Here is a 15,325-nt window from a genome sequence, read left to right as displayed (position 1 = left end):
ATACATCAACAGATGTCCAGTAACAAATGTGCATTGCTACGCACATGTTAAAGGTGCACATTTTTCACACTTATTTTGGACCATGGTACAAGTTTAAACCATGGTCTAATTCTAAACAACCTTTCGTTCGTGAATTCGGGCCAGCGAGTCTAGAATAACACACTACTTTGATGCACTCATCACACACTGCATGCTCACACAGGGCAAAAGCAATTCGTTCTCGTTAGGCTCTTTCTAGGCACTCACAACATCTAACCTTTGCATATATTACGCCGCCCTTCAACACAGCATACGAATGAACTACTGTACTATGGAAACACACACTTTGCTTGTATTTATGTCACTCTGTACATTTATTCTACTACCCCAGGTGTGTCAACCAAGTTACGCGATGAATTCGTAGGGGATGGGTTCGATCAGCGAGGGAGCATTCTTCCTTGTGCTGACAAAGTGGGCTTTCCTGGGCTGGACGGGCTGTGAGGAAAAAAAAAATGGGAGTAGAAAGAAATTATACAAAACATTTGTGAAAATATAAAGGAAAACAAAGTATAGAAAGTTTATTTCTGAAATATAAACGGAAAAGAAAGTATTGTAAAACTGATCCCCCACCCCCTCCCATTCCTTTCACTTTCCCCTTGGTTCTGCCCTATCACAGTGCGATCAGATAGAGCTTGTTTTTCACTCACGGTTTCATGAAAACTCATCCCACTAAAAGTAGATGGCCTGGTAAACCTTTATCCATTTTAGCACCTTTTGGAATACTGTATATGCCATATATTTTGCGGGTCTAAATTTTTGCGAATCGGGACTTCCCAACGATTTCGCGAGTGGTTAAATTCGCGATCATGGAGTCCTGTACTGAACGGAGAAGTGTACACGCGTACTTCTCTTTCACATCGGAATCAGAGTCAATACTTTCGCGAGTTTTTAATTTCGCGAATAGCACCCGACTCACAAAATTCGCGAAAATAAAACCTCGCGAAATATTCGGCATATACAGTACATGATCTTCTGGAGGTCTATTCAACTTTGTTTACATATAGCGAGTCAATCCCAGTTAAATCTCCAGAGAGTGCCTGCATGGTCATTCTTCACAGACTTAAGACATAGAAATCCTTTAAGTAATTTTGTTTTAATAATACTCTTATTAGAAGCCAATTAAAAAAAAACAACAACAAAAATACACTTAGACATCAAGCAATACATATGCTTCTACATGTCAAGGATTTGGCATCCCAAAATTTAATGCAAAGTAAAAACACATTTTAAAGGGACTGTACAGTACTGGTTGAGGGGAGGATTCAGGTTTGTACATTCGTAAGTAAGACAACGAGAAACCTCTTACGAAATATGAAAGAGCATGTAATTTCAAGAAGGATTCAACATTTATTTGATGAAAATTGGTTTTCAAATGGCCGAGATACCAAAAAAAGCGACAATAATAAAAGGCGATAGGCCACGCCTTTTATTAGGATCTCTTTGTTTCACTTTGTATTTGTTATCTCAAAACCAATTTTCATCAAATAAACTTTTGATTCCCCTTAGAATTGTATGCTCTTTGACATGTCATAGAGTGGTTTCTGAATATCTCGCAAAACATTAAAAGCTAAATCCTCAACTCAACCAGAACTGCACAGTCCCTTTAAAGGCAAAAACAAATTTTTGGTTCAATTTGGGAATATTTCGTTACGAAATTAGTAATTTCGTCGATTTTGTAATGAAATGACAACATTTTGTAACTAAATTAATATTTCGTACACAAAATGATAATTTCGTTTTGTCGACGAAATGACGAAATATTCCTAGTGACACTTGGCGCTCCATAGTTTTTGTCCATGGTTTAAACCATGGTTTCATTTGTATCACCTTTGTGAATTCGGGCCTAAACGTGCTCCATGGCTACCTGCCTCAAATGTCTCTTGGTGTTGATCAGTGTTGGATTGAACCATCATTTTCAATCAGACGGCAATTCCTTGGTCATCACATCAACAGAAATTGACCCCTTTTAGGGCAGTGTTCTCTTATTCTCCCAAAATCTTGTGAAATTTAGTTCACAAACATTATTCAACTCATGCACAGAAAGAAGAGTAATATGAAATGGGCATGGGCCAACTTGTTTGCACGAGTTCATTAACCCATACCTGTTTATCTTCTGGGCCCTATTTCATTTGAAGTTGCTACGATAATAACTTTTCCCAGATTGGCAAGTGTCAGGGTAAATGACAAGAATCCTGGTTCCTGATTGGCTGCTGCTGTGCCACAGGAAATTGCTATTCTATCAAGAATTGATATCTTAACATCTTTAAAGAAGTGGGGCCCTGGTCTATTAAAATATCTACAGCTACAATTTCATATTGGTTTATTCTTCTTTTATACTGATTACAATAATACAATAATTGCATAAGCTCCTTTGTGGAGTTCCTTTGTATGAGCTCTCTTGTGGAGACTTCCATTATGAGCTCCCTCGTGGAGAGGTTAAGCTCCCTCATGGAGACTTTATGAGCTCCCTCGTGGAGACATCATTATGGTATTTTTAATATTCTTGTTTGATACCTTTAAGATTTATTATGTTTGATTGGTGTCAGTATTGTCTGGGGCAAATTATTTGTTGCATAGGGCCCCATTTTCTCTCTCTCTCTCTCTCTTCTTTCTTTAAAACACAACAACAACACCAACCTGTCTCTTCAGCTCGTAGTACTCTCCCTTCTCCTTGGCCTGCTGCTTGAGGATGTCGTTGTTGCGGCGCCTCTCCAGGAAGCCTTCCCGGCTCTTCGAGGGCTTGACGTGCTCAATGCGGAGGTTGATGCGCTTGGGCAGGATTTGATTCCTATAGTTCGGGCAGGGAAGCAACAGAAAATAGTGACAATGACACTAATCATTACATCTTCTATCTCTCTCTGATTTTTTTTTTTTTTATTCATTTATCTATGCAGGGCTGCCAACCTTTGCAAATCTAAACATACTGGTACACAGTAATAAACAAACTCTAGGCAAAAATCAAATCTGGCTCCCACTCCCCCCCCCCCCCCCCCCCCCCCAAAACAAAACAAAACAAAACAAAACAAAACAAAACAAAACAAAACAAAACAAAACAAAACAAAACTGTACATAATAGGTTTGCAAATTAGAATTGCAGGAAAATATTTTTCATTCAAAAACATATTTCATGTATTTGACAAAGAAAAACAAACAAAAAACATACTAATTCGTAGCTCTGAACATGGGATATCAAAATAAGACAACAGAAAAAAAAAATAACATCGGTGCAAATACCAGAGTCACAAACAAGAAAAGGAGCCTTTCAAATTAATTTGTTGTAAATTTTCAAAAAAGTTTTCTTCTCTCAATCTCCATTGTAATACCCAAATCAAACCAAGTGTCTCTTGCACCACTTTGCAATGGCAACATATGAGAATGAAGAAAAGAAGGCAAAAGAGAAAGAGAAGGGGTGGGCGGGGCCCACCAGGGTCAGATGGCAGAGCAAAGGCATTCACCCACCTGACTTGCTTGTTGACAACCACTCCTACAGCATGCTGCGTCACATTGAAGACGCGCCCAGTGCGACCATGGTACACCTTGTAGGGCATACCCTTTTGGAAGGCTCCACATCCCTGAAACAAAGAAATCCAAGGGTGTTAGTAATCGTGTAGAGGAATGGGGTAACAAGTTGCTTTGTGTCAAAGCTTTACAATCTTTCTGTGCGTCCATGTATCTGCAGTACAAATGTAAAAGAATTGGACTTACAATGTATGTGCCCCATGGCTACCTGCCTCACATTTCTTGGTGTTGATCAGTGTTGGATTGAACCATCATTTTCAATCAGACGGCAATTCCTCGGTCATCACATCAACAGAAATCAACCTCTTTCGAGCAGCGTTCTTATTCTCCCGAAATCTTGTGAAGTTTTCGAATAGTTCACAAACATTATTCAACTCATGCACAGAAAGAAGAGTAACATGACATGGGCATGGGCCAACTTGTTTGCACGAGTTCATTAACCCATACCTGTTAATCTTCTGGACCCTATTTCATTTGAAATTGCTACAATAATAACTTTTCCCAGATTGGCAAGTGTCAGGGTAAATGACAAGAATCCTGGTTCCTGATTGGCTGTTGCTGTGCCACAGGAAATTGTTATTCTAGCAAGAATTGATATCTTAACATCTTTTATAAAGTGGGGCCCTGGTCTATTATAATATCTACAGCTACAATTTCATGTTGGTTTATTCTTCTTTTATACCGATTCTAACAGTTTTTTTACTTCTGTGCAGGCTTGCTACTAGCTAAAAATAAAAAACAAAAACAAAACAAAACAAAAATCACGAAGGTTAAATTGCCCGTAACGCTGGTAAGGATGAGAGCTCAGCGGGAAGTTCTGAGAAATGTCCTACCTTGATGTCAACGTAGTCTCCACGCTTGAACACCTTGAGGAAAGTAGACAGAGGTTCGACACCATGCTTCTTGAAGTCCCTTGAGAACATGTACCGCGTACCGCGGCGGTACCCTGTGGTGTTAGTCTTCACCATGGTGTCTACATGACAGGAAAATCATATTCTTAAAATGGATGCCTCATGCACTGTCCTTTGGAATGACATGATGTTACACATTACATGACCTTGTCTCTTTTTAATTTTGTACAGACATTTTTTTTCCCCTTTGAATACCAATGAAGGGGGAAGAATTCTGCAATAATTGTAAAAGCATAGGCCCTATACTTGTCTCAACTTATTATCTTAAAGGATGAGTTTACCTTAATATACAGGTGGATTGAGCGAATGCAGCAATTATCAATAGAACACAAGAGTGAAAGTTTGAGGAAAATCTGATAATCCGTTCAAAAGTTATGAATTTTTAAAGTTTCTGCGCAGTCACTGATGGATGAGAAGACTACTGCAGTTCATGATGCTACATGTGTAGAACGATATATGGAAAATATAAAAAAATTTCCACAAAATTTCATTTCTTTATTGAAGTACTCATTCCCTTGACAATTCCCCCTGCCTTCTGAAAAAGCAAGTCCAGTGCTCTTTTGTTAAATGAGGAAAGTAAAAATATGTTGAATTTTCTTTATATTTTCTTTATACTGTTTTATGCATGTGACATCACAAGCTATAATAGTCTTCTCATCCGGCGATGGCGGTACTGAAACTTAAAACATTCATAACTCCGATTATTAAGGTGGACTTGTCCTTTAATATTAATGATTTCCACAGCATTACTTGGCAGTATGGTAATAACAATGTGTGTAGAACCATCTCCATTGAATGCATACCAACTATGGCAATGTTCACATGGTGTGTGAGACTTAAATCTTTGGCCAAAATTTCATCCTCTGCCAAGTACAGAATTCAGAGCCACAAAAAAAAAAGCGTCTGGTGATACAAATACAATCCACTCTCCCACCAAGCGGACAACATAACAAGAAAAACGGCAAACACAAATGAGGCTAAATTTCAATTTACAGCTAGCGCCAATAAGTTACAGTGAACCCCGTTATAACGAGTTCGGTTATAACGAGGAACCGCTTATAACGAGGTGATCGCGTTGGTCCCGTTTTCCTTAGCGTGTAAACCTATGGCAGAACGAATCGGTTATAACGAGTTCAGTTATAACGAGATTCCGGTTATAACGAGGACAATTTCGGTGCATCATGATAAAGAAAAACATTTAAGCAATTTGATCGGATATAACGAGGTTCCATTTCTTGACTAAACTGCCCCTTTCAAACACGCGACAAACGAAACACTGAAAACCGAATTCACGCTATCCACGTCTTTTTTCCGTTTTGCAGAGAACCGTTCCTTCCACGTCTTCTTCTAAATCCTGCGATAAGACACAGGAATGCCTTCCTATGTTCCTACTAAATCATTAAGCATAATCATTTGATTTTCTTTTTCGCGAGATACTTGTGCGTGATATTAGGGAAGACGACAGCGCAATGAGAGATAAAAAAAAGATAACGCATTCAAAAAACGACACTTATGGCCAAAAATGGACAATTGGAATGCATGTACAACTCATCATTATATCCTTTCCATTTTTTAGTTCCAACTTCCAGTTCTTTTGCTGGTTAGCAAATATGATTGTGGATGATTAAAGCCTAAATAATTAATGAAAGCATCGCGATCCCGCCGGGTGAGAGTAGCGTAAAAATAGTTGAATAACGCATGTCACTATACTTAATCGGTGTTCGGAGAAAGAAACAAACGCATTTAACAGTTCAAGAATGTACAAAACGCGAAGAAGAAAAAGAAACAAACGCATTTATTAATATGAATAGATCGGGATTTGTTCATTATCATTTAACAAAATGATAATTTAAACATGAGTGTGTATGATTAAAGCCGAAATGATTAATGAAATCAAAGCGATCTCGCCGGGGGACAGTAGCGTAAAAATAGTTGAATAACGCATGTCACTATACTTAATCGGTGTTCGGAGAAAGAAACAAACGCATTTAACAGTTCAAGAATGTACAAAACGCGAAGAGATTTTCGAAAGAAAATAAAGAATGCAGTTTTAATCCCTTCAGACGCCACTATCATACATTGTCTAAAATTACGGCCGAAATGATTCATGAAATTATTGAATTCCCGCCTGGCACCAACAGCGTAAAATACCTCGCAAGTTAACGGTAAACAACGCATGTATGCTACTCTGAAATTATCTCGATCTCGCCAGGTAACAGTAGCGTAAAGTCCGACAGTCGGATCAGGCCGCTAGGTGCGGCAGTCTTGCATTGTGCGAACACGCTTGCGCCCATGTTTTGATGGGCGCTCTGCATCGGTTGATTAAAAAAAACAAAAAAAACAGACAGGATTTTTTCTTCTTTTCATCATGGATAGTGGACATGTGTGTGTAACAAAAAATCACCGTGCAAAGTTGCGACAATTTATACGTCAGATGTGAGATAAATAAGAAGTGAATAGGGGGCCTCATGAGGCGTGGGGGCGGTCCTCATACGCGGGAGCGGTCCTCATGAGCGGGTTTCCCGGACCGGACGCGTGTTTTTTTTTTAGACGGCGCAGATTGGGGACCCTAAAAATCTATTGGGGACCCTATCCCTAAACCTAACCCTAATCCTAATCCTAACCCTAACCCTAACCCTAGCCCCGGAGACCGCGCTTGGCGGCGCAGTCCTGGCGGCGCAGTCCTGGCGGCTTCCCCGCAGTTTCGCTTATGTGAGAATAACGAATAGCTCCCCTATCGCCGCATGCGGCGACTTCACAAATAAACAATAACTAAATTTCGATAATGAACACAGTAACAATCAAAATTGAAGTATAGATTACTTCATTGGCTTGGTTCTTCTCACCAATTCATCTGGAAACTGCAAAATTTTCCACATTTTTTAGGAGTAAGCGACCTGCCCCAGTGAGGAGAGCCTTGCTGCCATTTTGAACGTGTATCCATTTGCACGCATCTACGCAAGCGTAAATAATGACGTCATCGGTAGGGAAGCTCAAGGATATGAATAATGCATAATTACTCAGTGCATAATTACAAGGTGAAATGAATATGCATCAAACAGTTCATTTTCAATGTTTGCAATACTGTAGTACAGTACTGTATCATATGTATCATAATTCATAATTTTTTATAGTTGTCTCGACTATATAATCGTATTAAAAGGACAAGTTAATGTTGATGCTTTTATTGCTAGTATTTTCGCCTGTTTTTCTTTTTTCCTTGTTCCCCCCCCCCCCCCCCCCCCCCCCCCCCATCGGCCGTATCGTCGATGTACATAATACTAGTAACATTGTAAATGAATATTCAGGAACTCAGCGTGAAGACCTAATTGATGTGCATGATCAAGACATTATTATTATTATTATTATTTTGTAAGCGATTCAAGCAGCATTACTGGAACACATTTCTTCGGCGTATAAAAAAGGGTACGGAAAAAAAATTGCAGCAGCATGTTGTTGTTGTTATTTCTTTTTTTTTGGCGTGTATCATTCATTTATGAATATTTACGTCTGTAGCAAGTAATACGTAGCCTTTTGTCAAGGCCCTCTCGCTGTATGGTGTGGAGAGCCCAGCCGAGTGGGGTAGCGCTGTGCGCTCGGATGGACTAGCTCGTCCATTCGCTCTTCCGTTTACAGCGAGAGGGCCTTGACAAAAGGCTAGCAATACAGTTCAAGTATTCTGTGCGCTTGTGCAAGTGATTGTGAATTCTGTGAACATCGGTGAGCTGCTTATAAGACATCATTTTGTGCATCACAAGCAATGAAATACATCAAACAGTCGCCGATGATAGTCATTTGGGTTTCATCGACCCATGTAAGTATTCCTAAGAATCCTAGTATTTTCTGTTGAAAAATTAAGGAAATATAGCGCCGCAAAGGCACCCGTTTGTTCAACATGAAGATCTGAATGGGAGCACGGCGCAGCCGCCACACTGCGTGTGGCGGCTGTCGCAGTTAACCCTAACCCTAACCAAAAACCCTAACCCAACGTTTTTCCCATAGGTTTAACACGCGCCATGCCCCAATCTGTGCCGTCTTTAAAAAAAAACGCTTCCCGGACTGGTCTATGACTTCTATGCACCAAGCCTCAACTCAAGACAGTGCCAGAGTCTGCAGAGACAAGAGTGAATGGCTGCATGGCCGTGGTGCCGTGGCCGCGCTGGCATGTAATTGCATGGGTTCATCACTACTGAGTAGATTCTACATCAGCACTCCAAGGCATCTAGCAAGCATTGCATTGGGATTGTTAATTGGTCATTGGCTTCAATTTATTTTACCCGTGTTATTACAATACAGTATGATGTGCATGCATGTGCATTGGTACCGCGGCAAGCGCAAGGCCGTCAAGCAACGGCGCTAGTATTGTGACCTGCGTTTTAACTCTTTCTTTGCATGATTTTTCCAGGGGAAATAGAAAATCACAACCCACAGTTCTTTGATTTGACTATTCAGCAATACATTACCCTCAATCTCATATTTTGTGTGTATTTTGAATAACGAACAAATTAATTCAACCGTTCTGATATTTTGCACATGCTAACCTCGAGTAGATCGTACACGAAAGAGAACCGGAAGAGATTGTGATCACGTGGGTATGCACTATTTCAGATATGTTACAAAAATAGGTCACAATTTCATATTCTAATCCTTAAAAATGTATGTATGTTACAGTTTATAAAATTGAAAAGATTCATTTATTTATTCTAATCTTTTAAAAACAACAAATACTCTAAAAATACGCACTGCAGAATATTTCATAATCACAAACTAGTTTGAATCATAGAGGTTAATGACGCGAGATAGATACCCAACTCGCGTATCACCGACGAACGACAACGCCGAGCTTGCGAGTTTCAATAATTTCCACCTCCGTGGTACATATACGAATTTAAATTGAACATTCCATGCAAAAAATAATAAGTTCCAATGAGACAAAAATGTGACGATAAGTGCTTATGAGTATCATAAAAATGTATCCATTATGAAAATGACGGTTTGAGAATGGTATATAAGTCTGCTATAGTCCATCAAGTATGCTAATTAACGGCTAGTAACTTATGAAGCAATCATATCGTTGTCTTCACTCTGGTAATCTATTAGATTTTGAATCTATTGCAGTTGTTTTTCTTAAATAGATGTTACATAGACCTAAGATGTAAAAGACAAAATATCAATATTATAATAAAGGGCCTAAGAAATATAAACGAAATAGATTAAGACTTCATATAGCTAAATTGCGTATATTATATTCATATATATATATATATATATATATATATATATAAAAGCAACAATTAGTTTCTGCTCGGAGTCCTAAGAAAGTATAGATTCACAACAGAAGGTCAATATAAAAACTCCATAGTGAATTTGATGACATTCGTCAAATTCACGTCTCTACCGGAGTTTTTATATTGACCTACTGTTGTGAATATATGTATATATATATATGTATATATATATATATATATATATATATATATATATCAATATATATATATATATATATATATATATATATATATCAATATATATATATATATATATATATATATATATACATATATATATATATATCAATATATATATATATATATATATATATATATATATATACATATATATATTTATTTATATAATACATGCATAGGTCTATTTTTGGGGGTGGGGTGGAGGTGGAGGGTCCCAAAGTAATGAAAATTGAAATTGGACATAAGGATGATCATTTCAGTTAAAGCTTTTAGCATTAAAGAATTTGACAACTGGTCCGGAATTTACATGCATAGCTCAGTAGATTTATATAAGACTCCTGTTATCAGTTAGGATTTTATTGCATATCTGTAATACCATTATATTGCAGTATTCATCATAATAGGCCTACTGTAACAGGATATGGGGCCAATGTGCAAATTCTCTTTTGAATCGTGTATACACTTCAGAAAAGATTGTAAGTGCAGCAAGTAACAAACTCTCACCCTGTAAGCCATATACTACAACAAGTTCTCAACCTATTTTCAAAAAGCTCAGTCCAGCTTTCAAACTATATTTGGCATAGTATGTAAGTTACGAACCGCCTCATTAGTATGTTACATGTATACACTAACAGACTTATTATTCTCTTTATCTTTGATAAAATATCAAACTAATACGAGAGATGCAAATTTATATAACACTAATAGCATGAGGTGACTAATAGACAAACGTAATGACTTATACATTGTATTTACCTCTTCTTAGATATGTTACATCGCATACCACCAAGGCCTAAATTTTTTAAATAACAAGGAGTACATGTTTGTATCAAATGAACTTATGTCCATCTTAATGAATAACTATAGTGTCCGCTGAAATTTAACCAAATACTTATTTATCGTCTAGTAACTACAATATCTTTTATCTTCCTGCCATAGTTTGCCTAAGTTTTTTTTTTTTCTCCCTCTTTTAGGTGTACACCTATATAGAAACTCTCAGGAGCCCAGCTGTAGAAAAGCCAATGGCCTCTAGTCCTGCTGGCTCTTCCAATTCTCTCTCAGAATTTTTTTTTCTCTCTCTCTTTTTCTTTTTTTTTTCTTTTTTGGTATATTGATTATATTTATTATGTATTGATGTTCTCATCACCTTTGCTCTTTGCATCTTAATGACAATTAGAAATAAATAAAGTAAAAGATGAATAATTTATAGAGTTGTCGAGAAATAAAGCAAAACAGAAACGTCATATTGTGTTTCACAAACATAAACACTTATATGTCTGAACAATGATATGTCTGAACATAGACTACTAGTAGGCCTACAATGGCGGTGTGCGCAAGACGTGTCTAGTTATAGAAGTGTCTATGGGGCTTATAAAAATTCATGATCCGCCGTTTGTCAACATCAAGTGTACGTACGATTGGATCAAGGTGCAGAACGTGAATGCCAGCTGAAACCATCCCCTCCTACCTACCCAAGAGTCTTCTGATTACGCTTTACAAGAGCATGAGCTTCACTTAAACCCGAATGCGCCAAGGAGTGACGTAGTTTCAACACGTACATGTATTCGTGTTTTTCGTTAGTTTCAAGAATGGTAAGTTTTCGGAGATTCACTTTGCTCGAACCGAGGAATTCAATTCTGTGTGTGCATGCATTCTATTCATGCCGACATACAGTACATGGGCTCGCCGTACGTTCGCGATGCAAACTTCAATGTGATGTGACAGTGCAGTGAATGGGATGTATGCGGCTCTCACGACACACGAATCACGAGAGGGCAGGGCTAGCCTAGGGACAGGACAGGGCATGCACATGCAACAACAACGACCGTTGGCGTTGTCGTTGATAAGATTCAATTATACATTGTGAAGTCATGTAGACTCTCCATGAGCGAAGGGTGGAAATTTGTGTGAGAATGAGCTTGTAAATTGTACTTGTACCAAAATAACCATTTCTTTACTAACGTGCATGGCCATGGTCCCATTCTCAGCCATGTCGATCAATGTTAATCGTGGAACTATTTCTAACGTTAGACAATACTAAATAGAACCTAATAATTCACATCCCCAGATCCCTGAAATAATTGTATTGTTTGACCAGTTGAATGACTTGACCATCTCTTGTATCTATTAGTTTTGATAGACACTTTTCTTTACAATTAATTACAGTTATGAATTTATACTCTAGATCAATCTATCAACTCTTATTGTTAACAGACCATTAACGTCCGGACACTATCACACTCGCAGTTTCATATCCAAGAAAATAACCAATAACTCACAAGTTCTTCCAGACCAAACAATTTAAAAATTACTTAATAATACAACAACAGTATTGGTGGAGATGAGAATTGGGCTTTTTAACTTTTTGCGAGATACCAAGAAAACACTTATGATATAGTAAAGAGCATACCATTTTAAGAGGAATGAAAGTTTATTTGATGAAAATCGGGTTTGAAATGACTGAAATATCCAAAAACAAAGAAAAACAAAGCAATTGTTATAAAGTGTGGGTCCCACACTTTATTGAAATCGCTCTTTCTTGGATATCTCAGCCATTTCAAAACCAATTTTCATCAACTAAACGTTGAATTCCTCATAGAATTACACGCTCTTTCATATTTCATAAGAGGTTTCTCATTACCAGGTATCTTGCCAAAAAATGTTAGAAACCTGAATGTAGGTCTCAATGAAAACTGTACAACCCCTTTAATACATGTACAATGTACTGCAGAGCTCTAGACTATGTATCCGATCATTCACTTGATCAAAAGATCAGTGTCTGCCAACTGTTTTATCTGTATCTATTGTCTGGGATATGTCCCGTTGAGCTAATTTACATGGAGACTACAACTCTATGTCTGACTTCATGGAATCCCTTCTCAGGAGGAGAACTGTGAAAAAGTTTTAGAAAAAATGTTATAAAATTCCTCTGGACAGATGGATTTTTCTTTCTTAATCACCCACATGAATGTGATAATTGTGATTCACATCAGATGGTCGATCTCAGCTTTGACATTCGATATCATTGCTTCAGTGCAATAATGCATCTGACATAGTCGTGGCCAGTTGAGAGAAAATTTTTGGAAGCATGCGGATTCTTTTACTTGTAATGTGTGTTTACAGACTGATGTAAATCTACAGCGTAGAAGCAGAAATCAACCATTTCTGTGATTCAGTGTAGTTGAGATTTATGTTAAAGTGCTATGATTACATGTTAGAAGTTATTTTGTGCAATTTTGATGCAGTATGTTCCCACTGAACATGAGATATCCATTTGGATATGAAACTGCATTAGCGCCAGTCTGTAAGGCCGGCGGCACCTGCTGATTGTACACTTATACATAGCTGTGTGAACTGTTCTTATTTGCTAAATATGAAAATTCTTCCCTTCTTTTTTTACTTTTAAAGCACTTGCATTGTTGTATATCTACAATCATGATAATTGTTAAAATAGGTGTGCTTTATTGGGAATTTAGCCAAGAGGTGTAAGGGACTTTACATTGAATATATCCTGTCCAGTACATTATTTAAAATGTTCACAAATTCATACAATGAATGATGAGCTAATATTGCAATATGGAGGGTCAACTGTTTCTATTTGTGTCCATGAAATATTAAGTAGAAATCTGGTTGTCAGATGGCAAATATCTTTACAATCATATACAAGCGTTGTAGGGTGCTACATGTCCTGTATGACAAAAACATGGAGCATTTTCAGGGTAGACTTTTTCATGCATTCTGCTTCATGATACATGTACCAGCGTGAAAACAATTTCTCAAGTGTGCTAAACATTTGTTTGCTTTTTTTTTGGTCCATTGAATCTACCCATTGTCAGCAACATGTGTAACACTGTCAGCGAAATAAAGAATGTTAGATATTAGGTCCATCCTATTAGACCAAGAGCATAAATTTGATCGTGGTTAAAAATAAAAAATTAAAATTAAAATTGATAAATAGATAAGAAATAGCCCTACTGAGAGAAGTAAACCCTACCTGTTGATCAATTTAATGGTAATGTTACATTAAAGTACAACTTTACATAGTATGTGTACACGCATGTACCCGGTAACTTATTCTTTGGGTTTGATATTGAGCTGACTCATATATATACCACACGTGTGCATAAATTCCAAATTTCCATACCGTTTACCCAATTGTATTCATCTTAGTACCATAGTGTTTGGTTCTGTGCTTTGTCACTGAACTAGGGTGAAAAAGGATGTACGCATTTCAATACAATGTAGACTCTCAATATTTGTTAAAATATCTATTCTAGATCAGAAGTTGCAATCTTACAAATTTCATTTGTACAGAGGGAGACAAATTGAAGAAAATTAGTGCCCCATATCTTCACCCCTCTGCTTTAGAAATAATTTCACATTGCTTTCAATCTCAGTGTTGATACAGTCATGGTTTTTGGGTAGTTTTCTTGATATTTGAATAGAAAAATACCAGTACCTATCCAACTGAAACACACACAGGATATTGATTAAATGCGTTGGTGAGACTGAGTCATAATTGAAAAAGATAACATGTAACTGTAATGTTTCAAGCTGCTGACAGTATGTACCCACACATGTTAAAATGTGTGTGATATTTTCAAACTAAGCGTGCGTGGTATCATGGTGTGATCAGAAAGCATAGGATTGCTTGTCATTTGTTTGTTTGTTTGTTTGTCTTTTTTTTTTGAGGGGGTTGCATTTTGTTGTGAAATTAGCCATAAATTAAAGTTACACTGAAAGATGAATTGATAATATGAATGCTTTGATTATGGAAACATGTGAGGCTGTACAAAGCAAACAATGGGAAACATACACCATGCAGGCTCTATGCTAGTGACATTGATTGTTGATTGTTGAAAGAGATGAGAAGCTCTGTGCTGTAATTACTTGATATTTCTGATAGGCTACATTCTGCATTTCAAAGTATTTCTTCTTCTTCTTCTTTTTCTTTGTTGATGAGTTTATAAGGCAAGTCACTTTCTAGATAACACACATTTGATCTGACTTTGACACAATTTATAATTCAATGTACATTATCAGTTTGACCTCATTCCATTGTTTTGGCACCAAGATACAATGATGTCATTTCCTGTTTGTATAATGTACGAAGGTTGAACACACAGTTCTGTGTACATTGCTTAGACTGGTGTAAACTGTAAATATACATTTTACACAGGTGTACAGCACAGTATGTAGACAATAGCTAACCAGATATTCATATGGCTTTGAAAGTAAAAATTTCATTCCTGACAAACAGGTACAATTGTATATTTCCAAGGATTGTAGCGGATGACAAATTACTGTAAAACAAGGAATTTTTGCGTGCACTTTAATTTCGCGAATTTCGCGAGCGCCAAGATTCGCGAAATTAAAATGCACGCAAAA

The 15,325-nt window shown here is 37.3% G+C and overlaps 2 protein-coding genes across 3 annotated transcripts in view; one reads left to right on the top strand and one right to left on the bottom strand.

The window, feature by feature from the left end:
- Nucleotides 1-327: 327 nt before the first annotated feature.
- On the bottom strand, nt 328-9,030 carry LOC139727520 (large ribosomal subunit protein eL21-like). The gene is made up of 5 exons (XM_071638497.1): nt 9,011-9,030; nt 4,392-4,531; nt 3,499-3,611; nt 2,677-2,827; nt 328-474 (listed from the first exon to the last, which is right to left on the bottom strand). Exons 2-5 carry the CDS (start codon nt 4,524-4,526, stop codon nt 385-387), a joined length of 489 nt encoding a protein of 162 aa, XP_071494598.1. The 5' UTR covers nt 4,527-4,531; nt 9,011-9,030; the 3' UTR covers nt 328-384.
- A 2,349-nt stretch (nt 9,031-11,379) lies between these two features.
- The window catches only part of LOC139727505 (ubiquitin carboxyl-terminal hydrolase 12-like), a 28,738-nt gene continuing 24,792 nt past the window's right edge, over nt 11,380-15,325 (top strand). For both annotated transcript variants that reach the window (XM_071638488.1, XM_071638482.1), the window contains exon 1: nt 11,380-11,529. In XM_071638488.1, coding sequence (XP_071494589.1) covers nt 11,497-11,529 — 33 coding nt within the window. In that variant the 5' untranslated portion in view covers nt 11,380-11,496. The remainder of the gene's footprint in view (nt 11,530-15,325) is intronic.

Source organism: Diadema antillarum, unplaced genomic scaffold (genome assembly GCF_040938485.1).
Source record: "Diadema antillarum isolate AM-2024a unplaced genomic scaffold, OU_Dant_1.0 scf00000018, whole genome shotgun sequence".
In the NCBI taxonomy this organism is placed as follows: domain Eukaryota; kingdom Metazoa; phylum Echinodermata; class Echinoidea; order Diadematoida; family Diadematidae; genus Diadema; species Diadema antillarum.
This window is presented reverse-complemented; position numbering and strand designations above follow the sequence as displayed.